The sequence below is a fragment of the Pelecanus crispus genome, chromosome 1, assembly GCF_030463565.1.
Source record: "Pelecanus crispus isolate bPelCri1 chromosome 1, bPelCri1.pri, whole genome shotgun sequence".
Taxonomy (NCBI): domain Eukaryota; kingdom Metazoa; phylum Chordata; class Aves; order Pelecaniformes; family Pelecanidae; genus Pelecanus; species Pelecanus crispus.
Window position 1 is genome coordinate 129,106,654 of NC_134643.1, and position 27,083 is coordinate 129,133,736.

The window sequence follows — 27,083 nt, forward strand, 5'->3', positions numbered from 1 at the left end:
TTGTCTAGCCATCCCGTGTATGACAGAGGTATCCTGTGAAAAAAATGGAAGACGACACAAGTATCATTTAGAGATGTATCAGAGATGTGACTTCCAATCGTGTCCTTTCTAGTGAAATTTTTGTGGAAATACTAAGCTAAAAGAGTATTCAGTAAATTTGCTGATTCCAGGCAGAATCAGACTGGTGTTACAAAATTTGAATCAGTTTTTTTAAACTTTACTTGAATTTTTTTTTTTTAATAGTTAGATGTGTTTGACTCTAGGACTTTATTGTAGCTCATAATACATGGGCGTCAGAAGAAAAAAGTGACTCTTGTCACATTTGTCAATCCAAATGCAAGTTTGGATTCTGCCCTAGCACAGAAATTTAAGATTTTCTCTTTAAAAAAAAAAAATCCAAATTAGTTGTTCTCTTAATATAAGAAAGCTGTTAATGCTAGGAAGTGAGGCTATAACGAAGCTGTTTAATCAAGTGGTGTGTTTTAAGTTGTTTAGCAGGTACAGAGATCTCAAATGGGGAAGAAATAAGTTGGAACTGAAGATGAAATAATTATTGTGATTATTACATTTGAGTAAGATCCTTGTGAATGCAGTGCTGCATGATGGAGAAATTATATTCGTGGCTTGAACTTGCACTATAAAATTCTGAGGGAGGCAATCTCTTGCCAGTATCTCCAAGTGGCTGCGGTTGGGTACCGGGTTGCTATGGTAACAGATGAAGGCTTGCCTGGTTCAACATCATCTAAGCACAATGGTATTTTCAGTCTGGGGCTTCAAATAAGACCTATCATCTTGGCTTCTTTGTTGTCTGCATTAATTATTTGCCTATTGATTCTCTGAGCAGAACTGCAGGTGAGGCTGCTTAACGGTATGCTTTCCACTCTATATATGGCTTTCGGTTACCCCTTGAAGAAAGCTGACCTGCAATGGAAACTGGACCCAATTAGTGTCCTCTGCAAAGTGGTGGCAAAAGTGTTTGAGCCCTTATATTGCGATTTGGATCTGATTCTGTTGAAACGCTCCTGGGGAGGAAGGGAAGGTGCCACTGGGTGACAAAACATTGTGCACGAAATGAGAGTAGCAACAGCATCAGTCACATTTTTGGATGAACTTTACGTTTGAATGTGGTTGCTTGCCTCACTTGTAAGCAACAGGGACAGTATTAAAGATCTGCCTTCTGTTGGTAATGTGCGATGATGCGCGAGGTAAGCCAGAGGCAGTGCTGAAATGTGTGAAACTTGTGAAGGGTTAAACTTCAAGATTGCCTCATGATTGACAGATTGCTTCACAGGCTTTGTGCGTGCTCTGTTTGTGGCAGTTGGTGTGTTAAGCACAAAGAGGCCACTCTGACTTTTGCCCAGAAAAGAGGTTGCGGTTTGTAGGAGTTTCCTGCAGCAATTCTTAGTTTCTGAAAAGCAAACCTCAACCTTGTGCCCCAATATTCATGTGCTTGTATTCATTTCCATTTTAATATGTTTTTGCTGCTGTTCCTGGCACCTTATCTATCCTCCTATCACTTTGGCTCAGAGCTCTCCCTCCTCAGCATCCAGTCCTCTTGCTGTTATTATAGTAGGCGTCCAAGAGCCCATTTGGGATCTTGGGTCCAGCTCCAGGGAACAGGTACGGGGTGATGTGGCAGTACCATGATTCCAAAAGTGTGAGATATCAAAAATAGCAAAATTCCTGCCTGTCAGTATTGCACTGTAATGTGGTATCTGTGACAGCAGTCTTGCCTTATCCTGTACTGTGCATGCTACGTGGCCTGATCCAGTCCTTTGCTGTGCCGACTGACCCTCCTGAGCCTCTGCCTTTGCTTTCCACCTTTTTCCCCCAGTTACATGTTTGGCATCTCCATTAGCGATGAGGGAGAGGAGCTAGAGGTAGGCTGTGTTTCCCGCCTTTGTCAGCAGTTATCTGCATAATTTCGCCAGCAAAACTTTGGACCAGAAGAGAGCTGTCATGAAGGTGAGAGAAGGGGGTGGACCACTAGCCCTTGAAAAGAAGGTCAGGTGGTGCTTAGTTTGGGAACCCTGCAGGCTGCAACTTTCACAATAGAGTCAGACCCCAAGGATGCATCCCTGCCCCGACAGAGATCTGATCCGCTGGAGGATGGGCATGGGGCAGAGAGATATTAATGAGCCTGGTCCTCCCCTCAGCACTGGTTTGTTTTTTGTATTTGAATCAGGAAAGAGTAAACTATTATCCATCTCTAACAGGTACATCTGTGAATGTATGGAGGAAAAAAAAAAGGTGGCACCTGCCCCAAAATAAGTAATAAGGAGTAAATAGTGGGTAGTAGAAATAGGGGGTAAATAGTGCAATAGGGTGGATGAAAGGTGCATAAGAAAACAAGGAGGTGGTGTCTGGGCTGACCATTGCAAATCAGCTGTGTTTCAGTTGAGTCTAGAGAGCTGTCCTTTCACAAGTTTCTCTGTCTATTCAGGTCTTGGAAATAAACTGCCTTTGTTCCCAGCTGTACTGAAATGTTTATTCATTAGATTTTAATAAAGAAAGTCAAATCTCATATTCCTTATTCAGTGTTGGTAACTGAGTATTATTAATTGATTAGTCAATACCTGTTAGCATGATAAGCCAACAGAAAACTGCAGTGACAAGCACCTTCAGATTAGGTATTCATTCTGTAAATTATTAATAGCTACTATCGATCCTCTCCCAACTGATGAAATATTAGTCTTTTTTGAAGAGCAACTTTTTTTTTTCTTTAACTGATAAGCTATATTTATTTAGGAGTTTTGTTGCCTATTTTTCCCGCAGGAGCCAATCTTTTTGCAAGCTGTTTGAAGGGGTGGTCTGTGTTTGCATACCATGACTGTTTTCTGTATTTTGTTCTTCTTTGGTATCCTCAAATATTTGTGAGTGTTGTCAAGGCCAGCCAGATGTTTTTGCAATATAATTTCCTCAATAAGGAAGTATGGAAAGACCTTATCAGTGTCATTACTAGTTTTCTCACTAACACTTATGTGAAAACCCAAGATAAATAAGCCCATGAAGCTAGAAATAAAAGCAGGACAGTATGATTTTTAATGGAAACATCTGCTGCTTTTCTTCAGAAAATGTCAAATCCTTTAGATAGATAGGTCTACACCATTGTCTCTTTTTTACAGATGGGGAAACAAAGAGCTTAAGTGATTTAACCAGCACAGTGCAGCAGGTTCACTGCAGTGCTGGGAACAGGCCCTGGTTCTCCTACTCCCAAGCCACTAGCTGACAACCAGGATGTTCTGTAGCACCTTTAGTAGCTGTCATTAATATTCTTTCTCTATCCAGGGCTGCTTTATTCTCTTCATTATCGTTTTATTCAGTCCTGCTGTGCTGCTAGCTTTGGCCATCTGTTTTTCCTGCCAGCGCTTTTGCCATTTTTTCCATGGCTGCCTTATGCTTGGAACAACCTCTTGGATGACTCCTTCTCAAAAACAACATGTACTAGGACACAGAGAGGAAACTGATTGCCTTCTTATGGTGACGAGGCAGAGAGCCAGAAAGGATAGTTAAATTCTGCTGCATGAGTGTGGCTTCTAGCCTGGTCTGGGCTGAACTTTATTCAACATGTCCTATTGGCTCAAAAGGATGACGCAACCCTCTAGAATGTAACTCTTGTTGTTCTACTAGGAATTCACTCACACGGACAAAGAAAGAAGGTCAAGTTTATACAAATCTCAGTTTGTGTGCTGAAGTAAAAGGCAGAGATGATCTTAAGAAGTTGACAGGTTGCGGGCTGTATTCCCTCCCATGTTGTGTACCCTTTCTAGTTCCCTTCACTCACATAGGAGCTTGACACACTTGCTGCAGGACCTGATGCTAATATTTTCCTCTGCAATTACGAGGATTTATGGCATCAGAACTAAAATGAGATGCTCTCTCCTTTATTTCCATTGTTCCCTCTCTTGTTGTATCAGCTTCAAGAATTGCAAGATGGAAATAAAAGTGTATGAAGAAAATGGATGAGGAATGAAACAATTTTTTGGGGGGTACACTTACCCATATTTTTAATTCTTATTGCCACACACAAGCACACGTTCTGTCTCTTCTGAGTCAGACCATGTGTTCTTCATGAGAAGAAACCTGTGACCTGACTGTGTGGGAACTTTGGTAATGTACTTTAAAATATTCAGAGCTGGAAAGCAGACACTTATAACAAGCTTCAGGAAAACTTTTGAAATTTAGGACAGTCCTAATAAAACTTCACTTCTTCCTTTTTTTTGTTGGGTTTGTAAAAGATGATGTGCTGGTGTTAGAAAAGAGAAAGCTGTCCTCCCCAAGTTTTCTGCCTGGCTGGATGACTGTCATAACAAGTGCTGGCTTATGCATCAGAAGAGCTGAGCATGTGGTGCAAAAGGTGCTCAGCACATGTAAGATTTGACCACAAACTGTTTTAATATGTGGCTCCAGTTCCATTTCATGATTATTGTTTTTTTTTTTAATTCCACCTCACCCCCCTGGTAAAGTGTTTGAGTGAAAAATTCAGGATTTGGATAGATGTGAATGTTTACATGTCAAGTCACAAAAGCCACAGGGTGCATATACAGAAGTATTTTTTAATTGTTTTTCTTTTTATCTTTTAGGTCTCTCAGCAGCCAAACTGCTGACTGAGTCAGGCTTGAACGTGGTGTTGCTGGAAGCCAATGACAGGGTTGGTGGAAGAACTTTCACCGTAAGGGTAATTATCTCCAAACCCATTTGTACTACATATACATACGTATAGTGTATACTATACGTATGTATAATTGTAGAATCATAGAATTATAGAATGCTTTGGGTTAGAAGGGACCTTTAGAAGTCATCTAGCCCAACCCCCCTGCAGTGAGCAGGGACAGCTTTAACCAGAGCAGGTTGCTCAGAGCCCCATCCAACCTGACCTTGAATGTTGCCAGGGATGGGGCCTCCACTACCTCTCTGGGCAACCCCTTCCAGTGCTTGACCACCCTCATTGTAAAAAATTTCTTCCTTATATCCAGTCTAAATCTACCCTCCTTTAGTTTAAATCCATTATTCCTTGTCCTGTCACAACAGGCCTTGCTAAAAAGATTCTCCCCATCTTTCCTATAGGCCCCCTTTAAGTACTGAAATGCGGCAATAAGGTCTCCCTGCAGCCTCCTCTTCTCCAGGCTGAACAACCCCAACTCTCTCAGCCTGGCCTCACAGGAGAGGTGCTCCAGCCCTCATATCATTTTTGTGGCCCTCCTCTGGACCTGCTCCAGCAGGTCCATGTCCTTCCTGTGCTGAGGGGCTCCAGAGCTGGATGCAGTGCTCCAGGTGAGGTCTCACCAGAGCAGAGTAGAGGGACAGAATCACATCCCTCGACCTGCTGGCCACACTGCTTATGTTGCAGCCCAGGATATGGTTGGCTATCTGGGCTGCAAGCACACGTTGTCAGCTCATGTCCAGCTTTTCTTCCACCAGTACCCCCAAGTCCTTCTCCGCAGGGCTGCTCTCAATCCCTTCATCCCTCAGCCTGTATTGATATCGGGGGTTGCCCCGTCCCAGGTGCAGGACCTTGCACTTGGCCTTGTTGAACCTCATGAAGTTCACACAGACCCACCTCTCCAGCTTGTCCAGGTCCCTTTAGATGGCATCCTGTCCTTCTGGTGTGTCAACCGCACCACTCAGCTTGGTGTCATCTGCAAGCTTGCTGAGGGTGCACTCAATCCCACTGTCTGTGTCAATGATGAAGATATAAAACAGCACTGGTCCCAGTACAGCCCTCTGAGGGACCCCACTTGTCACCAGTCTCCATTTGGACATTGAGCCGTTGACCACGACCCTCTGGATGTGACCGTCCAACCAATTCCTTATCCACCAAACAGCCCACCCATCAAATCCAGATCTCCCCAATTTAGAGAGAAGGATGTTGTGGGGGACTGTGTCGAAGGCTTTACGGAAGTCCAGATAGATGACATCGTTGCTTTTCCCTTGTCCACTGATGCAGTCACTCCTTCATAGAAAGCCACTAGGTTGGTCAGGCAGGACTTGCCCTTGGTAAATTCATGTGGGCTGTCTCGAATCACCTCCCTGTCCTCCATGTACTTTAGCATAGCTTCTAGGAGGATCTGTTCCATGATCTTCCCAGGCACAGAGGTAAGGCTGACAGGTCGGTAGTTCCCAGGGTCCTCCTTTCTTCCCTTTTTAAAAATGGGCACAACATTTCCCTTCTTCCAGTCACCAGGGACTTCACCTGACTGCCATGACTGATACATACATGCCATGACCTGATACATACATATGTATGTGTGTATATATGTCTAGTATACTGTATGAATAATGTACATAAACATATTTGTCTTTCTGCTAGAGGACCTACTTGAGGGAAGATTGCTAGAGCACTAGCAGGTGGGAAACTTACTGATATTCTACCATCAGGAGTAGGGAAAGACTGGCATGATAGCAGGGACAGAATATTTCCGTGTGCTCTGCAGGCTCTAGAGTCATCAGTCCTTTCCTCTGGGAAGGAGAGCATAATTAGCTAAGTTTCAAAATCATTTTCCGGGGAGAGACACTGGAGAAGCCTCTATGAAAAAATCCCCATAAGGCCAACCATGCTGTGAAGAGCCTTGACCTGAACCGTAACAAGCCCCATGAGGAGTGATGTAGGCTAGAGGAATGGCAGGGGTGGCTGGGAACTAGAACCAGCATCCCTCCCTTCACACCTTTACCTTCTGCCCTACCTTGACCTGGGAGACCCCCTTCCACTCTGCTCAGTAGAAAATCTTACCTGAGCTACGTCCTAGTACAGGCTGTTTTGAACTAGTTGTTGGCAAGATGCCTGACTAAGAACCGCACAGATGTCTCTGACCGTGTCCTTCTCTCTCTGCCTGTCAGGCTCTTTCCTCTTGTGTTTGTTAAGGCTGTAATGTAACAACAGGCCAGCTAAGCTGGTTATAAACTCCTTATCTGAGGTTCTTGGTAATCGCCACACCAGAACTCTACCAAATAATTGAAGTTTTCCATGGGGAGAGGAATCTTGGCCAAAATGCTCTGGGAGTGTTTCACTTAAAGAATTCTCTGGATTGTTCTTTTAACTTGTGTGCTATTTACAAAGGGCTTATCTTTTTTTAATCTTTTTTTTTTCCCCTTTTGTGTGTTGTGTGTGATAAACTAGAATAAGCAAGTTAAATATGTGGACCTTGGAGGAGCTTACGTGGGGCCAACACAAAATCGTCTCCTGCGGTTATCTAAAGAGTTAGGAATAGAGACATATAAAGTGAATGAAGTTGAGCACCTGATACACCATGTCAAGGTAAGATGCTCTCAAGCATGCTGCTGTAGACAGGCAAGTTGTAGTGATCTCCTTTCTCATTGTTTTCTATCCATGCTACAGTGGAGTATACCTATTTAAGTATGCATCATCTGAGTTTCTTGGAGAAAAATAAGTATGTTGGTAATCAAGAACTCATACAACATACTATATGCATGCACATCTACATGTGTACCCTGCAGATGCATCCTGTTAGCTGATGTCTTGGTTCAGGTCTGAGCTCTTAGTCAAAAGCTCTCAAAAAACTCAAAAATGTTTATGAACAGTACAACTGTGACTCTTCTGTACAGATCAGCACTCATATACACTGTCCGAGGTGTCTGAAAGTCCCTTTCAGAAGTCCTAGAAGTATCTTCAATCAGGCTGAAGGTTTCTCAGGATGAGCTTCCTAAACCAGTGACAATTATTATCCTGACCAAAAGAAATGTGAGAGGTTAAGTCTGGCTTTGCTGATGGGGAAACTAACATGCAGAGCAGCAAAAGGCATTGTAATAGTAATTGCAAAAGGCTCTGGGAGTCAAATGTTCTTGTGGAGGCAGATCTAAATGACCTGGAACAGGACAACTATGGCAAAGCTGTTAAAAAGCCCATGTATTCTCAGTATTCGTCCTATGCTTGCTCCAAAATAGCATACTTTCTCCTTTCCTGATACAGAGTGGTGTTGTGCTCCCACAGAAGGGAAATTTTCTATGTTAGTCCTGAGGAGATTAACATGGAGTTTCATTATATGCTTATGAAAAGCCATTGTGCAATGACTGGCAAAATATTTGTCAGATAGTAGTTGGTGTTTGATCAAAGGCTAGAGAAAACATTGACAGATTTAAAAACAGCAGTAGAGAAAAGGTGTTCTGCCATATGTTCTGCAATATTTTTCCCACTGTTATAAAAAAGTATATTCTCAAAGTGATTTGCTATGGGGACTGTCCACAGTTACTTCTGCTGTGGTAGAACTGATGGGTACATCCACACTGTTCTGTTTCGTGTGCCTCTGGCACCATCCTCAAAGCCAAATTTTCTGCTTGTTCACACTATTTAGCTTTCAGAGTCTCCTCAATAGAAATAGGAGGTCATGCCATGAGGGGAAACCATAATAGCAGAAGACAATTGACATGGCCAGTTAGGATGACCAGCTCGTAGGACAACCTTGCTGTCGTAGCATGGGGGCATTCCAAAATGCTGCCAGAAGTCACCGAAGCCAAAGCTGAAGCTGACATCTGGGCCTGACTTACTGTCACCGGCCAGCAAGCATGGCTGCTTCTTTGGTAAGCTAGACCCCATTTTCTTTTAGGATCTCTAGGAACCAGCTTGTGGGGGGATATTGGTATTACTATGCTGGTTGAAATAGCCTTTTGTTTTCCAACAGGCTTTTAGAGTGAGGAGAACAGAGAATGGCACAGAAGTAGAAGTTTGGGCTCTTGCCAAGGACAATCTGTCTTTCCCTTGACCACAAGTGTCTTACTACGTGAGTTGCCAGAGGTTGTGCATAGCCTTTTACCTATGGATCATCTATGGATCTCTCCATATCATCTCTGGATACCTTTTAGCCCAGGGCAGTGAGTGCTAGTGTGAGTCAAGGCTCTCAGCTTTCCTCCCTACCCAGCACTGACAGGACTTGCTGGCACCTGGGGACGTATCACAGGCTGGCACAGAGGGGCACGCCTTGGCTTTGTATGTTGGGTGTGGAAAGGGCCTTGAATGGGGACACTAAAGCATTAGGACACAAGTCTAGGGAATCTATACAGTAGCATGACTTTTATCCAGAAATCCAGAGGTGGGGGAAGCCACTCTGCCCCTGGAAGCATTCAAGCCATCCAAGCCTGGAGATATGGGGTGCTTGCTACTTTGGTTAATGCCTGCATCTGTGCAAACAGATCCTGGGGGAGCTGTGAGGAAAGTTGAGGGCCTGGGCTTGCTCCAGCACTGATGTGCCTGTGCTAAGACCTACTGAGAGATGCTCATAGATGACAGATTACATATGCCAGGGGGATGGAGCATCCGTGGCAATTTGATGCAGGCAAGTGGCTTGGTCTGAGTGCTGGCAGGCATGTGTGAGATTGGCACTACACCTTACGCAGAGCCATGGAAGAAGCTGCCCTGAAGCGACCCTTGGAGTTTCCTACTCCACCCTGGGCTTGGAGCAGTGTCTACCTCATAGTTAGGTCAGGCTGCTTGGGGCCATTCCCAGCCAAGTGTTGAAAGTCTCCAAGGAGAGAGATCCCATCTGCTGGCTGAGGCGCTCCCAAGGCATGGTAAGAGCCTGCAGGTTGGATTCAGAGTTTGTAGGCTCAGGCTCCCGATGTGGCTGCCTGTAGGAGAGCTCCTGAAGAGAGGAGGGAGAGAAGTGTGTGCCTGGACTCCCTGGTAGCCAAGCAGGAGGTAGAGAGAGGAGATATTCTACAGTCAGTAGCTCCTCCTTTGAATCTCCTAATTTCACTCATTTTAAATCTTTTATTTTCTTTTTGCTTCTGTGTTTATACAACTGTGGAAAAGTATTATCATAGCTGAAGAATTACTTGTAGTTAAAGAATTGGAAGATGAACAGTATGTAGGAAACATATGAATTGTTTTGTGGCCAAATCAGCATAATAATCTTAAGCCTTTTGCATTTCATGTAACTGTAATACATTCCTTACGGATCTCTTACTTTCAGTCATGTGGCTTGCCAATGTGTTCCCTGAAAATGGACAGTGTTCTTGTGTGCTCCCTGAAATTTAAGTAGTACTCTCAAGTCACCGCTTGCAAATCAGATTCCAAAATATACAAAGGTCTGTTGCCCCTGTGTGAATTTCGATTTGCATGCTGACCCAACCTTTGTGACTGCAGCCAAATCTAATTAAATTCTGGACCACAGAATTCTCTCTGAACCCAGAGAAGCAATGAAACTGAAAGGTTTTAATTCTTCTCTTGCTACACAATCAGGCATCACAGTGCATCTTGTAAAATCAGCCGCTGTTTTTACATATACCCAAAGGCAAAATTCAGCTTTTCATAGTTAATTAAATTCATTTTAGAGGCTTTTTAATACAAGTAATATATGCAGCTTCTTTGTACTACAAAATGAAAAGAATGCATTTTGTTGATCTCTGGGTGGGTCTTTGCTAATTAGGCTTTACCAACTTGATTGGGTTGTGTGGTTTTTTTCCCCCTTTAATCTGTTTTTTAATGTCAGGTTCTACTGAGAGATTATTTTTGGTCTCGCTTATATTGTGTGTGAAATCTTCACAGAAACTCAAAATTACATTTCTTGCCCTACATTTTTTTTTCTTTTCCTCCACTTGTTAAGAAGCCTTTTTCATGGTCTTTGAAAGGAGATTAGTACGTTCTTTTCATTTGCGTAAATACTGGTTCATCAGCCTTAGTGAGAAAATTAGTATAGCTCTGCAAGTAGTATTTGGTAGGCAAAATGCTGCCTGAACACCATTGCTTTTCAATAGTGTAACTGAAGTTAAGTTCGTAAATCTAGATTCAAGAAGCAAAAGCAGAACTATCTGAGAAGTCATCATCTCCTAACAGTGCTCCTATTGGACTGGTAAGAAGATGTAAAACACTTCTTAAATTAAGATAACTTTTCCTTAGCTGCCCAAGAGAGGATTCAAGTCCCTACCTTAGACAGGTAGATTTGCAACTTTCGACTGGTGGTGTTTATTTTCCTCACCAAAATGACAGCTTTTGTCTTAGAAAAACAAACCAAAGTACAGATAGTCCAGTAATTTTTGCCTTTGCCATGTAACAGTCCCTGGAAAGAAGAGATGAAATATGAAAACATGTTAATTATTGTGAGGGTTTAATTATCAACATATTTGCTTCATTAATTCAAATTGCACTTCACTTTTGTGCAGTCCCAATAGCCATGCAAATTTCTTGCATTTTGAAACACAAAGTTATCAGGTGTTATCAAATATAACACAGGTTCCTTTGCTAAGTGAGATAACTCTGGAACTGGTTTACTCTGCTAACCTAAACCTGTGGAAAGAAACATTTCATCGTATGACTGGTTTGTCAAAGTAATCTTTTTAGAACCTGATTCCTTCATACGCAGTCAGAATGATCTACCCTTTGTCCTGCTGTGGTTCCAGCTGAACACCCTCTGATCCCATTTTCGCTGATGGAGAGCTTGCATGAAAATCTGGCAACATAGACTGGCAACAAGATTCCTCTTACTGGCTACATTGGACCAACAAAGCTTGTTTCTCAAAGTCCAGTCATTAGCTTGTGGTAGATCCCCCACTGCCATTGATGCTTATTATCATTTTTTTCCAGATGTTTTTTCCACCAGAACTTTCTATGGGACAATGTCATGATCCTTTCTGGAATTTCCCCAGAGTATAGCATTGTTGCTAGAAAGTGGTAGTAACATTTATTCCTTGTAATCTCTGTGTTGTCTCAGTGCAGACTGTGGATAGTGCTAATGGCTGGCTTAGGTAGCTGGCTATTTTGACAGCGTATTTGCACCTGAAACATTCCTCCTGTGGTGGTAATTGACATAAGTCCTGCTAGTTGTTTCCTTAGCACCAAAAGGCAGGCTCGGCTTTGCACACATCCAGGGAGGTCTTTTAGGTTAAAATACTGGGTGAAACCTGAAGCATCCCCTCCCTACTCACTAGACAGGTTCTTCACAGTGAGTTGCTGATTGCTTCATTACCTCTATTAAGTTCCCTGTAAAAGAACGGAGTTTTCTCATACCCATTCATCTGCCAGCAGCACTGGCTAGAGGTGTCCAAATGCATGTCATGCCCTCTTCAAGTGTAGGACAGCTTTCATATACAATTGACATCTCTGGGGAGAATGCTAATGTGAACCCAGTCTGCAGCACATCACTGAACGTGACTATTTAGTCTTATACACACAATACTTTTAACTAGGACCACAAATCTACACTAATGTTAGCGGGTTACATACTGATCTACAATACATCTGCAGAAAAAAAATTTACAGCCCTCTTGGGTGTCATTCATTTTCAGCACTATTGTGCTTATTAAAATGCAGTTTGCTGTGGTCTTGTTCATGAATAAAAAATGTGATGATCCTGTTGTATTGTGATTTAATTAGCAGCTGGATAAGTGACTGCTGTATCTAAAGTTACAGAATTTATTGGTGTTTCTTCTGTGATATCAGTGATATATGCACTGAAGCAAAGCAATATGTTTTATTTAAGCTTTTGACCTGCTTCTCTGCAAATCCAAGGGCAGTATCTCCTAGCATAGTCTGTAGTGTATAGCATAACAGCTTAAATGGATTTTTGAACGACTAGATAAAAGTGCTTTCATTTTTCTTTGTATATCTTAGAGTGCAGTCGGAGAATGAAAAGTCTGTGAGACTCTCAGTTGCCATCAATTTAAGTGAAGTGAAATGGCATCACATCTTCTGTTTTTACCCCTTTTTGTTGACAATTCATAAGCAAGAACTTGCAGAACTAAGAAAAATACATCTGAATCTTTAAGAAGCTGGGCATCTGGTGGCTTGAAAAGGAAGCCAACTAAATTCAAAGGTGCTTAAATTACTATAGGGCCTTGGTAGTTTCACGTGTCATTACTGGAATGGAGATCTATGCTATTTTAACTCTTTACTAGATATGAGGATGCAGGCATTCCTGTTGCAAGATGCCATGTCATTAATCACACTCGCTGGTAGCCTCAAAAGTGAGTCTGAGGATTGAATAGGCTGAGGTTGGCGAAAGCATCTTCCAGACTCCCATAAGGGATATCCTCCATGCTGTGAATGAAGAGCAGTCCTGGACCTGCCCTGTAAATAAAGGGGCATCTTTCCCTTTTTGTCCCAGCCACCTTGGCAGTAATTGCCAGAAAAAAGTTTGTAATTAGGCCTTTTTAATTAAAAGATGAATAATATTTGCATTTACGGCAGCCTAAAAGAAGCAAGATTATGCACAGCAAATCTGCAAAGTGATCTTTGTCAAAGGGGACTATAAAGCAAGGTCTTGCAAGGGATGTTTATTGATCAAGAAGATTGACTGGAAGACTGGCACCTGTGACCTAATGCTAGCATGAAGATGAAAGTAGTAAGAAAAATGAACTGGAAATAAAGTATGCATTTCTTAATTAAATCTGAATGGAAAGAAACTTCCTCAGTCTTAGCCCTCCCAGACCCCAGGGTCTGTTCCCTAGGAGATAAGGAAAAGGAGCTGTGCTCCCAGCTAGCTTATTTAATTCAGACTGCTGGGAGAAAAGCTTCAATTGTATCTGATTGTAAGAACTGATTTTTGTTTCCCTTGAAGTTGATTGAGGTCCACAGAAAAACAGAATTAGAGAAACGTGTATTTCATACAGGAACAGCTGGCTGAGAATACTGGGTTTCACACATCTGTAAAATTTTATGTAAGGTTTCAAATTTTTTTAGGTAAGAAATTTAATAACCTGGAGTATCTCAGAAACAAAACTAGTGAGCCCAATGTTATCTTCTACTTTAAAGACAGTATTTTAGCTGTGAGAGAGCGTGTGTGCTCTGTGTGCTTGGTTATGTTATCTGTGGGCAGAGCTCATTTGATGACTTTCTTCCAAATGAAACTCCTCCTGTTTTCATTTATTTTTGCCCATTTATCCACTTTTGGGAGGGGAAGAAGGTTTTTTTAAGACTAATTCTAGAAATACTGAAAAGTTTTCTATTGATTTTATCCACTTTGTTGGCAGGTTTAATGCAGGTGTTGAAAGCCACATGCAGGCCTGGTTTCAAAGAGTATTTAGAACCATAGTCCCTATAAATCTGTGCTTCATAAGACACCTGAATGCTTTTTGTAAAGGTGTTTTTAGTGTCCAAAACCAAAAATTCCCATTCTAGTAGGAAGGAGACTCAGTTAACTCTCTTCTCAGCTGATTGGAACAAATAGTTATATTTGCTTTTAAATTCAGAGCAGAACCTCAATTTCCCTTTCTAAATCACTTCATTGTTGTTGGTTTTTTCATTCTGCCTTTTTGCAAATAAGACAAGTATTCCAGCATTTGTATGACTGATGTTGTGGCAGAGTGAAGACGGACTTTATTTCTATAATATGGCAGAAACAAATTGTTCCCAGTTAGCTCCTTTCCTTTTCAGGATGCATGTTTCAAGCCCATGTGACTGGCTATGCTACACTTAAAATGGAATTACTTTTGCTAACTAAATTCCACAAAACACTCTGGCATCCACAGCTGATGATCTCAAATTAGATATTGAAAGATATTTGGAGAGTATTTTGGCGTGTCTTAATATTCTAACTTTGCACCATTAGTTATCCAGATTTTCTTGTGTTGCATTTATATTTTCTAACCTATATATCTTTTTACCTTTAGGATATCTGTCAGCATAGTAATCAGCTGAGTGTATGAGCTCCTGAACAGTTTCTCAGAGAACTTCAACGAAGCTCAACACTGTTACAGTTTTCTAAGTAGGCCTGTATACATCTCTCAGCTTGGTCCAGCTGGTTGCTATATTTTATTGAGAATTATGATTACACAAGAGGCTTAGTCCCAAAGACAGATATTGTTAGATGCTATGGATTTAAAAAAACCCAAAGAACATCCCCCACAAACCAAAAAAAAAAAGGATAGTTTTCCACAGGACAGCAGATGAGAAACTGAATATCTGAGACAGGTACAGAGTTGCAGCCTGAAGTGATGCTTTGCTGTTTCTCATTTTCCTTCTCAGAACTTTGCATCTTACCATGTCTGTGCTTTATATGAAAGACATTACTAGGATTTTAAGTTGAAAGAACAAGGTGTGTGTGATATACCAGTGCTGTGAATCAGCAGAGGGCACTATGTACGTATAAACCTATGTAACTGTGAATTAACATGCAGAGTGACATCTTGCTGAAGTTAGTGTCAGTTACTCCAAGGTTTAGATGATTTAGCTGAGGGGATATCTGTGCTCATTCAGTGATGCAGGTAATGCACTACACCATCTTGTTCCTTCCAATCAAAGCTGACTATATTAATAAGATGTTTATACTGTGCTATAAAAAAATGCATGGATCATTGCCACTAGGGGCTTCAATTCACAATACGGCATCCCACTCGGGCACTATCTGGGTACATAACATTTAGGGGAGCATGAAGGTGTCTTGTGCCTGCAAAAGCAGACTTTCTCCTGAGATCCTACTCTGCATTGAGATACTGATGATATTTCCTAGCAGAGCGTGTCCTCTTTCAGCCAACCATTCACTCGCTCTCACCTTCCCAGGAGAAAATGTGTGGGATTCGGTCCCTATGCCCTCCCAGCTGCTGAGGCTGATGTTCAAGGGGCTGCTAATACTCAGTTGTCATGCTGTGTTTTTTTCCCCCTGTAATAACCCACTACTTATGTTGGCTATTTGACCTGAAACAGAGCTGATGTATGCAGAAAGTTTATTTCTGTACTACTTATGTTACATGGGTCCAGTGTAACTAAGCCAAACGTTCGTTATGTGAAACAGATGGATGAGAAAATCTATTGGGAATTGTAATATTAGCGACAAACACTGGGTTTCTCATTTCCCTGTTTGTTTATTCCTGAGACAGCTGGGTTGCATGAATTTCCTTCCTATAGTTTCAGCTTCTTCAGTATGCTTTAGCCCATACTGCAGCAACAGCTTTTGTAAACAGCAAGTGACCCATACAATAGCAGGTAGACCTCCAACTGCTGATGCTGGTGTTCTCCTTTTGGAAGCATTGCAAGTGGCATCACAGTTTCTGAAAAATATATATGCCTGTATTAAATACCACAAAGCCCTAATTAAAAAAAAAAAAAAAGGTAAAGGTAAGCAAAACTTCTGAGCATTATAGTACTGATGTTGAAATATGTCAAATGATCGGAAGGGATGGTTATTATTGCTGTTTTTATACTGCTCTGATTTAGGTATAAAAAATATTTGAAAAGGAAATGTTTTGTTCATCTTGGGGCATATTTTTCATCTGTGTCTTGGTTTTTTTTTAGACATTAGAAGCACCAGTAGGTATGGAGAATGCTATTCCCAGCAATATGATAGAAATAGGGAAATTTTGCCTAAATATCAGTAACGTTGTTGTTTTTGCAAAAGTGCAAATTCATCAGAAGTACAGCTGAAATGTTTCAGTTTGTTGGAAACTACTTTGAGCTATGTGAGGTCTTTCTTTGGTGTTGCTATTTTTGTTTTTGTGTAGAGCCTAGTCTTGCAGTTTCTTCTCGAACAAAATTCTGATTAACAGGTCCTGGAGTTTTGTGTGTGTAGGAAACAAGGACCAGGCCTTAGGTGATGTCTTAGGAACTCCTGAAAGTAACTTTCATAGGAGACTCCCTCTTTTTGGGAGTCTCAGACTTTTATGATTGTTTTTATTTTTCCAGGTTGAAGTTTGTTCTTGTGCTTTATGAGACTTGTCACCCCAGATTTCTGCACAAGAGACATAGCCAAGATTTCCCTCTCAGCAGTTCAAATGCATTGAAATAGAAGAATACTAAAAAAAAAAAAAAGATATGTTTTGTGCGTCTCTTAGCCATGCGTTCAAGAAGAAGCACCGCAGAGAATTCATAAGACTTGAGTTAACTCAGAGGGGATAACTCAGTTAGGATTGCCTCTGGCAGAGCAGGAAGCTCAGAACAAAATAATTGGAATAACCCATTCTGATGCTGTCCTGGTTTTCTTGAGCACAGCAGTATACGTGTTTCATAAATCTAAATCTGGGAAATGCTAGGTGCTTAAAACCAAACTGATATGCTCTGTCTTTGGAATACTTACACAGTGTTTACACTAGTGAAGGGTGGCTCCAGTGTTCATAGAATCATAGAATGCTTTGGGTTGGAAGGGACCTTTAGAGGTCATCTAGCCCACCCCCCCTGCAGTGAGCAGGGACAGCTTTAACCAGATCAGGTTGCTCAGAGCCCCATCCAACCTGACCTTGAATGTTTCCAGGGATGGGGCCTCCACTACCTCTCTGGGCAACCTGTGCCAGTGCCTCACCACCCTCATTGTAAAAAACTTTCTAATGTCTAGTCTAAATCTATTCTTCTTTAGTTTAAATCTGTTATTCCTTGTCCTGTCACAACAGGCCTTATTAAAAAGATTCTCCCCATCTTTCCTATAGGCCCCCTTTAAGTACTGGAAGGTCGTAATAAGGTCCCCCCGCAGCCTTCTCTTCTCCAGGCTGAACAACCCCAACTCTCTCAGCCTGGCCTCATAGGAGAGGTGCTCCAGCCCTCGGATCATTTTGGTGGCCCTCTTCTGGACCCGCTCCAGCAGGTCCATGTCCTGTTCAGAAGAAGGCACAGTAAAACTGACTTCTTGCTGCCATAGGAGTCAGTTACGGAATTTTAATGTGTCCAGAAAGGCTAAAAGGTATTTACTAACATGGCTCAGATGTTACTAGCTGGGACAGGAAGGTACTCAGTCTGACAGCTTTTGCTGCTCTTTCGTAGCCCTTTGGCAGCAGAGTATGAAGGTGTGCCCCAGTTCAAATTAATTTCATGTTAAGAGATTCCATAATAGTACCCAAATGTCCATGTGGGGACCAAATGCTTCTGATGAAACAAACTCACTGAGTTCATCTCCATCTACAGGGATATGTTTTCCTGATTCCAGTTTAATGTATTTTCATATGGTTGAGCACAAGAGCCGTAGAAATGTGCTTTTGTTGTATGCTGAATGGAAAAAAAACCCAAACCAAACCCCTCCATTTTCTGGAGTATTTGTGAACATGTGCTGTAATGTCCATTCTTAAATTGGAAATGCTAAGTTTTCAACCTTGGTGCCTCTGGCTCATTAAGTGAGTGGAGATTACTCTGGCTGTGACAAAATTTCTGATTGAAAACTTTTAAAAATTTGATGTTTTGGCATTTTACAAACCATAGTCTCTCCTCAAAAGCACTGCAAAATAAAATTGTTGTTTTGCAGCTGCTTCTTCATATGACCATGTACCAAAGAATTAATTGCTTTCCTCCCACACTTTGCTTTCTTCCTAACTTCCATTACTCTGGTGTTTCTGACAAGGATTCTGTTAGAGTCCTGCATCCATACAAAGACTAGGTGAAAAAACAGTTTCTTCTTCACTTTCTCTAACCTGTTGGGTTTTTTTCTGTAAACTAATTTTCTCTTATTCTTATCCTTAGGTTTGATTTTTGGCCCTACTGCTTTCTAAGTATCTCTGGCTTTGAATTAGAAGTCCTCAAAGTTATTAGCTAGTATTTTTCAAGGTTATATCTCATTTTGTTATTTGTGGACCAAGTTTTGAGTCTTTCAGGATCCCTTTGTGCCCTTTTACTGTCTCTTCTGGTGCTTGCAAACACCTGCAGATTTGAATAATGTGCTCTCTGTCCCTTCTTTCACATTGTTAATAAAGAGGCTAAATCAAATCAAGCCTGACACTTCTTTGAGTAAGTGGTCTTCTGATACTTCTCGTCAACAAGACACAGTGTTGTTGTTACCTGGTTCTAAATATTAAATCTTGATGCAGTATTTCTTTTGAAGCCAGTGTAAATATTTTTTTTTAGTGATGGGTTGCTGTGGCACTGCATCAAATATCTATTAGAAGTTAGTACTTCTGTGAGTTGACATTCATGCTGATGCAGTGCCCACTTAAATACATAATGTAATATAAGCTTTGAAAAATCAGCTGTGGCACACAATATGGCCTTTATTGTTTATCTATTTTGTGGAGTCCAGAGTGTGTTGTGAAAAAATGAGTAACCACATAATGCTAATGAGCATTTCTTTGTGAATTTTTAAAGCTGTTATGCTGCCATCCATATAGTCAGCCAGGGAAATCCTATGTAAATAAAAGAGCTCTACAAATTACCTGTCTTGTTCCACTCTGAATTCAGCTAGACTTTCTGAATATCTAGTAGTGGAGATATAGATATATAAAATGTAACTATTAAATATTTAATGATGTAATTAGGACATTAGTACTGGCCACACTATCACTCTCTGGAATTTATGGCCAGAGGTGTTGGGTTGGAAGAATGAGTCATTATTTGTAAATGCTACATTTTCTGTAGGGCTGGGGATTTTCAGGTTAGCCAAAATGAGTTTTTTTCCAGGAAGGTCTCTTAGCTATGATTTTAGTGTATAATAAAGCTCATCGCAGCTGCTTCTGTCTGATTTTGAAATGAAAAAAAAAACCCCAAACCACTAAATACAATTAACAGTTCAGTCTTCTCATGAACATTTAGGAGAAAAAAATGTAAGATATGTTTCTCTTTTTCAGTAACAAATAGCCAATTTTTCATCTTAGTTGAGCAATGCTATTCCATCTCATTTTTTTGGACTGATCTTAGTGACTCTACCGCAGGGTGTTAGCTTTGTTGCCCAAAAGTGCCCATGTAAAGCTTTGAAGATACAAGGCAGTATCAGTTCTGCATAGAACTGACTTAATTCAGCTGTGTATCACACTTAAGTTGCACATGTAGAATAACAGGATCACAGAATGGTTGAGGCTGGAATGGACCTCTTGTTCAACCTTCCTGCTCAAGCAGGGCCACCTAGAGCCAGTTGCTCAGGACCATGTCCAGGAGACTTTTGAGTATCTCCAAGGATGGAGATTCCACAACCTCTCTGGGCAACTTCACAGTGAAAAAGTATTTCCTTACATTCAGACAGAAGCTCCCATATTTCATTTTGTGCCCATTGCCTCTTGTTCGACGTGCACACGCAGACATGATCTGTCATAAGCTGTTACATGTATTGATTAAATTTGTGCTTTCTTCCAGTGAACACTTAACCATTTGGTGCAGCTTTCCACACATAGAAGCCATGATTATGGTTGTATTTAGTTTTTATGATGTTTTTGTTTGTTTTGCATCTTGTAGGGCAAGTCTTACCCCTTTAAAGGTCCATTCCCTCCTATGTGGAATCCATTGGCCTACCTGGACTACAACAACCTGTGGAGGACCATGGATGAAATGGGAAAGGAGGTATGGCATGAGGAGTTGCAGCTGACCATCTCAGCTCAGCTTTGTCTCCATGAGGGGCAGAGTGAAGACAGGACTAGGATGCAGATAGGCCAAGCTGCTCTACCTTGAACAAACCTGGTGCTGGCAAGAGCAGCATCATGCCATGCATTTTGGTACACACTGATGGTCAGAGCACGTGTTATAAGTGGCATCCTGGCAACCTTTTCTGAAGGCCATGCTGATGAGGCTGTCTGCAGTCATACCTTCATTTTTCTGGATATATGAACATTAGGGTTTATGCATTTAATTTTTTTTTTTCTTTGCCTGATGATTGGGTAAGTAATATTTTAAGAGGCTTGTAGACTTCAAATTTACACCCTTCTCCACCCTCAAATTCAGCTCAACCATTTTAGTTTGTTTAGTGTATGTTTTCCATTGACCGAGCTACAAGACTTTGAGAAGCGGTTGCTGTTACTTGCATAGATGAATGGGAGAGATATGGAGAGACATTCCCCAGCACTGTACTTTGCCTCTCTAGGCAAAGTTTTTAACTCTAAAATTATTCTCTATTCTTAAATCTAAAAAAAAAAAAAAAAAAAAAAAATCTTCAAACAAACAACAAAAATCTAAAAGCATTGTCTGTTAAGGTCACTGTATTACCTGCCAGGAATATGCAGGCTGAATTACCCTGTAAAGATGAGATTTTTTGTGATTGTTTGTGTTTTTTGTCTCTTTCTTATGCCACTCATTCATTTGCTGATGAAAGCCCTTTTATGTCTCCTTAGATTCCCAGTGAAGCCCCATGGAAGGCTCCACATGCGGAAGAATGGGACAAAATGACTATGCAAGATTTCATAGATAAAATTTGCTGGACAAAGTAAGAAACTCTTTAATACAAAATATAATAGCTTATATTTATATACCTTAGGGCTCCAAATAGGCATTACTGCTTTGCAAACAGAAATAACTACCACTAGAATACAGCCTTTTTAAAGAAATGGGGTGAGAAAATCTTGTAATAATGGACCGTGACACCTGTCAGCACACACAGTAGAATCTGTTATATTTCCATAACTTCTTAGACTAAAATAAAGATAAAAAGAAAATGTGTTTGGGGAGGGTTAATTCTGAAGCCATAGGTAGTACCTTCATCTGTTATATGCACTTTCCCTCTCTTTACCGTGTCTTTAACTTTTATGAGAAAAATGCTCTGGCTACAGTAGGTTTTTGAATCAAACTTTTGATGGAACAACACACATTTACTCTGTGCTGGACCAGCTGATTTTACCAAAGTGCTATAAAAATAACATTTGTCTTGAAATAGCACTAAATCACTTTAACACCCATCATTCTATTGTTTAACTGCTGCACTATATACCACCCAAAGAAACTGAAAATGCTTCCTGTTTTTATGTATACCTCAAAGCAATTTTTCTTTACTTGCAATTCAACAACAGTTTGATTGGTTTTTTTCATACTGCAGCAAAAAACCCCATTAATTCTGCCTTGCTGTAAAGCAGGTTGATTTCTACAGCAGCCTCTTCAGAACTGACTAAGCACCCAATACATGGCAGCAGCGAGCCTGCAGAAGCTTGGTGCAGAAGCCTGGTGCAGAAACCTGCTAGCACCCACTCAAGCTGACACTGTCATCAACAGGGGCATTTTTATGGCTTCAGCCAGCCTCTAGACAGCAACGTGATCGTTGTTAATGGACAGTAGGCTCTTGTCCAAAACCTTTTAATCTTCTGGTTGTTTTGCTTTAACAAGAGTTACAGTTGTAAAAAAGCATATAGAAAGGCTTTCTCGTTTATATCACCATCCATATTCAGTAAAACCAAATAGAAATGTATGCTGGCAGTTCTGCTGGCCATCTGAACCTCTGATTTGGTAAGGATCTATACAAGTTAGCAAAACGCCATGCACCAGTAGTCATTCAATATCCAATAGCTCATGTGACTACAGTCATATTTTTTCAAACTCTGATGGAATAAGACTTGACATTTTACCTGAATATTGGCATAACTGTCAGCCTCCCTTAATTCCAAGATGCTTTTCAGATTTTATATGTGCATCTCAGCTTGATTTGCCCAGTTTGTTCAAGATTTAGGTAACATGCTGTAGAAACCTCCCAACCTGGAAGGTAATGATCCAGAAAGGTAATCTTTCACTATTTCCTCTCATCTAACAGACTGTACAGATTTGCTTTTGGCTAGAATTGCATGCTGGAAATACCCTGAGTGCTCTTGGTTGAAATCATACTGCCATTTCTACGTAAAACACCAGGAGAAACTGGGGAACTGAAATGCTGAAAAGCAGTGAGAGAAGGCAGCAGAAACTAGGAGAATTTATCCACCATCTAATGCCTTCTGCTTATGAAGTATTAGTAAATACATGTACTAATTCTCCCATTAGGCAAAATATCTTTGAGTTGATCATATTTTACAGTATGTGTTTATACAGTCAAAAAATGGTAAATATTTTCTGTATTATTTTGGCTGTCAAGAATGATGCCAGAACGCACCTGCATTTTAGAAAATGGATCAGCTTTTTACTTCAGCGGGAGTTTGCATTTTCAGAAAGGACAGAAGGTGTCTTTTTTCTGTGTAGATCTACAGCTGTTTGAAATAGTATGTTTGAGTTACGCTTTTCACTTTTTTCTTTTTTTTTTCCTTTAAAGTTCAAAGACTGAAAAAAGAAAGAAGCAACTAAAAGTGGATTCTGTACTGGCTTTGGAAGTTATTGATTGCCTAATGCTTGGCATATGAAATACCTATAGAATCTCAGTCCCTGTCAATCACAATGCAGTTAAGCTGAGCATCTCCTGGTCCTGTCCATGTCCCCATAAACTCCTCCTCAGAGTGAGGGCAGAGGAAGTGTTTACTTCTAACAGGAGGAATGTTTCCCTGAGCCTTAATTAGCTCTGTCTTAGTGCACCCCAAAATCTTGTACAGGTTTATACATTAATTTTCAGTAGAGCTGTTATGGAAGCACCAACTGGAGGACATAAAGCAGTGTTCCTTTTTCAGACACAGGCCACTTTTCCACTTCTGTGTTCATCATGACTGGCTACCAGACTACTGTTTAAAATACCGAGTTTAGCAGCCAAAAGTATCCTTTCCCTTTTCTTGCCAGACCTTTGCATGAATGCGTATGTGCTGTCTTTTCACTTATGGCTTCCTACTTACGTTTCTTTCTTTATTGTGTTCCAGCCACAGCACCCTCCCTGAGCACAGCAGAGGAGCTGGCAGTGAGGGGATGCTGACTAATCCAGAGATCTTAGATAATAGCTTAGACAAGATAACTCACTTTTTTTGTGACAGATGTAGAATAATCCCTATGCTGTATGCTTGAGGGGCAGGTATTCATCAGCTGCAAATAGAGCTGCAGATCTTGGATGTAACCAAGGAACCATGGGAGGACATGGTTGTTTTGGAGTCCAATGAAGACAGGAGGGCTTGCTTCCCTTAATCCTGAGTCTAGGGAGACAAGCTAACTTTGTATTAGTAGCATAAAGTGACATAAGCTTTCATTGACTTTTGTGTCTCCTGGAGCCCTAATTTTGCTGGAATACAGCAGTGGTTAATTAACTTTTTTTTTAAAAAATGTTGCATAAAAAGGAATTGATATTGTTTCCTACTTCAGCTGAAATTCAGGAATCCTTTGCTCTCAGTGAAAGAAGAGGTTGCCAAAGATAGTCTTTCCCCTACTAAAGAACAAGTTTGCCACCCTTCTTCATTTGTTAAATTAACTCACTTTCTTGTCTTTGCAGTGCTGCCAAGAGTTTTGCAACTCTGTTTGTGAATGTGGATGTCACTTCTGAACCCCACGAGGTCTCTGCCCTTTGGTTTTTGTGGTACGTGAAGCAGTGTGGGGGGACAACAAGGATATTCTCAACAACCAACGGAGGGCAGGTACTGTTGGCCATTGCCTTCTGTGGCTTGTGACAGGCCCTGTTTTAACTTCATCCTTTTGCTTGTTTATTTTAGTTCAGAGGGCCAGCTGGGATGTCCGTGATTCTGAGTCAGTAGCACAGTGATAGCTAGTTCTATTCATTTACATGTTAATCTGGATCTTGCAAAACTAGTGTTGAAGGCTGTTCCTGTGCTGAAGGCATTGGCCCAGGGATCAGTAGATTTGTATCAGTTCCTGACTCTGGCTTTCTTTTGAGCTCTGGTTAGAACACATACTTTGCTTATCCATGTTGAAAAAAAAAGTTTTACTTACGCTTATTTCTGTCATGAGGCTGAAGCAAGCCTTACCACTTCAGAAGCACTTAAAGGAGGTGGCAGTGCTAGCTGCACGAGGGTGTAGAGCGCTCCAAATTAATACTGAAAATGTAGCCCATAGCTGGGTTCATAAAGATGCAAGCTTCCACTGATTAAAACTGTTAAGATTTTTAAGATCAGTCTGAAGAAAATGAACACACCTGCTTAAATATGATATTGCTCTGAAATGTTTGAAATCTGGTATGTTAGTGCTGCTTCTACATTTCAAGGAAGTGAAGACTCTATTAATGGTCTTCTACATGAGAAATGCAAATTTTAGTAATTGTATTAGAAATAATTATATTTTTAGAAATGCAAATTATTTAATCATAAACTACAAAATACAAAGACTACATTAAAACATGTTAAAATGTATAAATATGCATAGATAAGCAAAAATTATAAATAATTTAACAGTAAATGTGTTGCCAAAACCAGGACATGCCTAAAATATTATTTGAATTCTGTGTTATGGTAGAGGTGATCTGAGTTTAGGTTAGGTTAGCTTACATACTGCAGGATACATTTTTGGTGTGAGCGACATCTTTTCTTATAGCTTGTTATTTATTATGAGGATGAGGGTTCCTACTTCTGACACACAAACCTCTGCAGGGATAAGAGTGAACTCAGAGGAAGGTTTAAAAGTGTAAGTGCTTTTCAGAAGTCTTGCTGATTGACACAGGTCTGTGGAATTCATTTGGAGACCACATGAGAAGGGATTTTCTCATGAGGTTACTGATACTTCTAGTTTTGGCTGGTGGTCAAATACAGGAAGTGTTTGAAGAGTTCACTGAAAGAGAAAGTAATGTGAATACATTTTCCAAGTGAGACTGCTGAACTTTCCTGAAAAGGTTTGATAACAACAGAAGAACGGGATTTGTTTTGAATGCCAAGCAAAACGTTTGTACTGATAGATGCTTCACATGCATCACACTGCTGATTCTGCTTTGCTGAGTTGTTGTTTTCTGTGTTTCAGGAGAGGAAGTTTGTTGGGGGCTCTGGCCAGATCAGCGAGAAAATAATGGAGCGCCTGGGAGGCCGGGTGAAGCTGAGGAAGCCGGTCATCCGCATCGACCAGTCGGGTGAAAGTGTCATAGTGGAAACCTTAGATCATGAATTATATGAGGTAATGAAACCTCTAACATTTAAGCAACTGTTTGTGCTGGGGTGGCTAGAGAACCTTTAGCTTTTCCTTTTTGACTTCTCCAAAATCGTGTACAAAAATGTAGCAGAGGTTAAAGTGACTATGACAAAGTCACGCTTTGTCATTGTCCCTGAGTAATAGCAATGATAGAGCTTTAAAGTGATGCTTGAAAAGCAAAGTGTATATTCGAACTCTTCCTTCACTAGCATCTCTTCTTAGTATTCAGTTACCTTCCAAATTAAAGGATAGTTGTAAGGTGAACACAAAAAAGTAGCTTAGTAATAAACTTTCTGTGAAAAACATTTCAGGCTTTGCTTCCAAGTTGTAACAGAGGAGTCCAGATGGAAGGGAGACTGATGGACTCTTGTAACACAGAAAATCTTTCCACTGGCCTTTTTTCAAGTGCTGGGGAAAGAGCAGCTGCCCATCATTGGAACAGATGGCTGTTTATATAATGCTTGTTTGTTGTTTAACAACCAGGATTTCATGAGGATTCAGTTTTGCAATTCTTATGCTAAATGCCAGAATTGCTTCAGAAGATACACCCTGCAGCCTCCCCAGATGTCTGCCAAGATCATTAGAGCAATATACTTAGAATGAAGGAGTGGAGAATGTATTTGGCTTATGTAGAATTTCTTTTCCAGGGCAAATATGTGATCAGTGCCATTCCCCCAGCTCTTGGTTTGAAGATTCATTTCAACCCACCTTTGCCACCAATGAGAAACCAGCTCATCAACCGAATCCCGATGGGCTCAGTCATCAAGTGCATTGTGTACTATAAGGAAATTTTCTGGAGAAAGAAGGGTATTATGTTTTAATTGAAGGGAATAGTAGTGACAAAGAGAGGGAAGAGGATACATGGTAATTGAGTATACTTTGTGTTTAGAGGATGCTGGACCTTAGAAGGAGACTTTGTACACCTCTATGCCACTTTTGCCTTTCCCTGTTTGAGAAACTTGAGAGATCGGTTGGGAAGAGAGGGTGGATGGGAGAATAAAAAGGAGGAGGTAGACATGAAGGGAGAACTCGTGTCTCTTGCTTATTGCCTTGGTTGTTCTTTGTTGACCTCTCCTTTTCCTTCAGTGGCACCTGGGTGTGAGATAAGTCTCTCCCACTTGTACGGTAATCTAAAGGTACAAGTGATATGTGATGGAGAGAGGTTTTATCCCATCAGTTATCAGCCTGCAAAAACTCTGCCTTCTGGATGCACTGGGCAGGATTAATTTAAGGTGTCTTTCACATAGACATCTCCAACTGGGCAAGCTATCCTGCACTCCCTTTATATGTGGAATACTTCCATCATGATTCCTCAGATCTCTTTTAGAACTTACTGAGCCTAAGACAATCTGCAATGTAGTACCACCCATTTCTCTTCACTGGTTATAAAGACTCCACATCTGTGTTTGTCTACAAATGTCACCCACCCTTCATCTCTGTGAATGATTTTAAGAGTTCTGGATCCTGGCATATTCTGGCTATTAGATTTGGGATGGATTGGCAAGAGGTGACTCCCATTTCCTAGTAGAACCCGTACTTTGCATACTGTGCTTCACTAAGACTGTTGTTCTTC

General features: G+C 40.9%; 1 protein-coding gene across 1 annotated transcript in view; it reads left to right on the forward strand.

The window, feature by feature from the left end:
• The window catches only part of LOC104035466 (amine oxidase [flavin-containing] B), a 58,459-nt gene that overhangs the window by 21,020 nt on the left and 10,356 nt on the right, over positions 1-27,083 (forward strand). Inside the window, exons 2-8 of the mRNA XM_075714437.1 lie at positions 4,584-4,678; positions 7,118-7,255; positions 20,021-20,125; positions 20,890-20,981; positions 23,874-24,015; positions 25,346-25,495; positions 26,158-26,317. Of these exons, the coding sequence (XP_075570552.1) occupies positions 4,584-4,678; positions 7,118-7,255; positions 20,021-20,125; positions 20,890-20,981; positions 23,874-24,015; positions 25,346-25,495; positions 26,158-26,317 (882 nt within the window). The remainder of the gene's footprint in view (positions 1-4,583; positions 4,679-7,117; positions 7,256-20,020; positions 20,126-20,889; positions 20,982-23,873; positions 24,016-25,345; positions 25,496-26,157; positions 26,318-27,083) is intronic.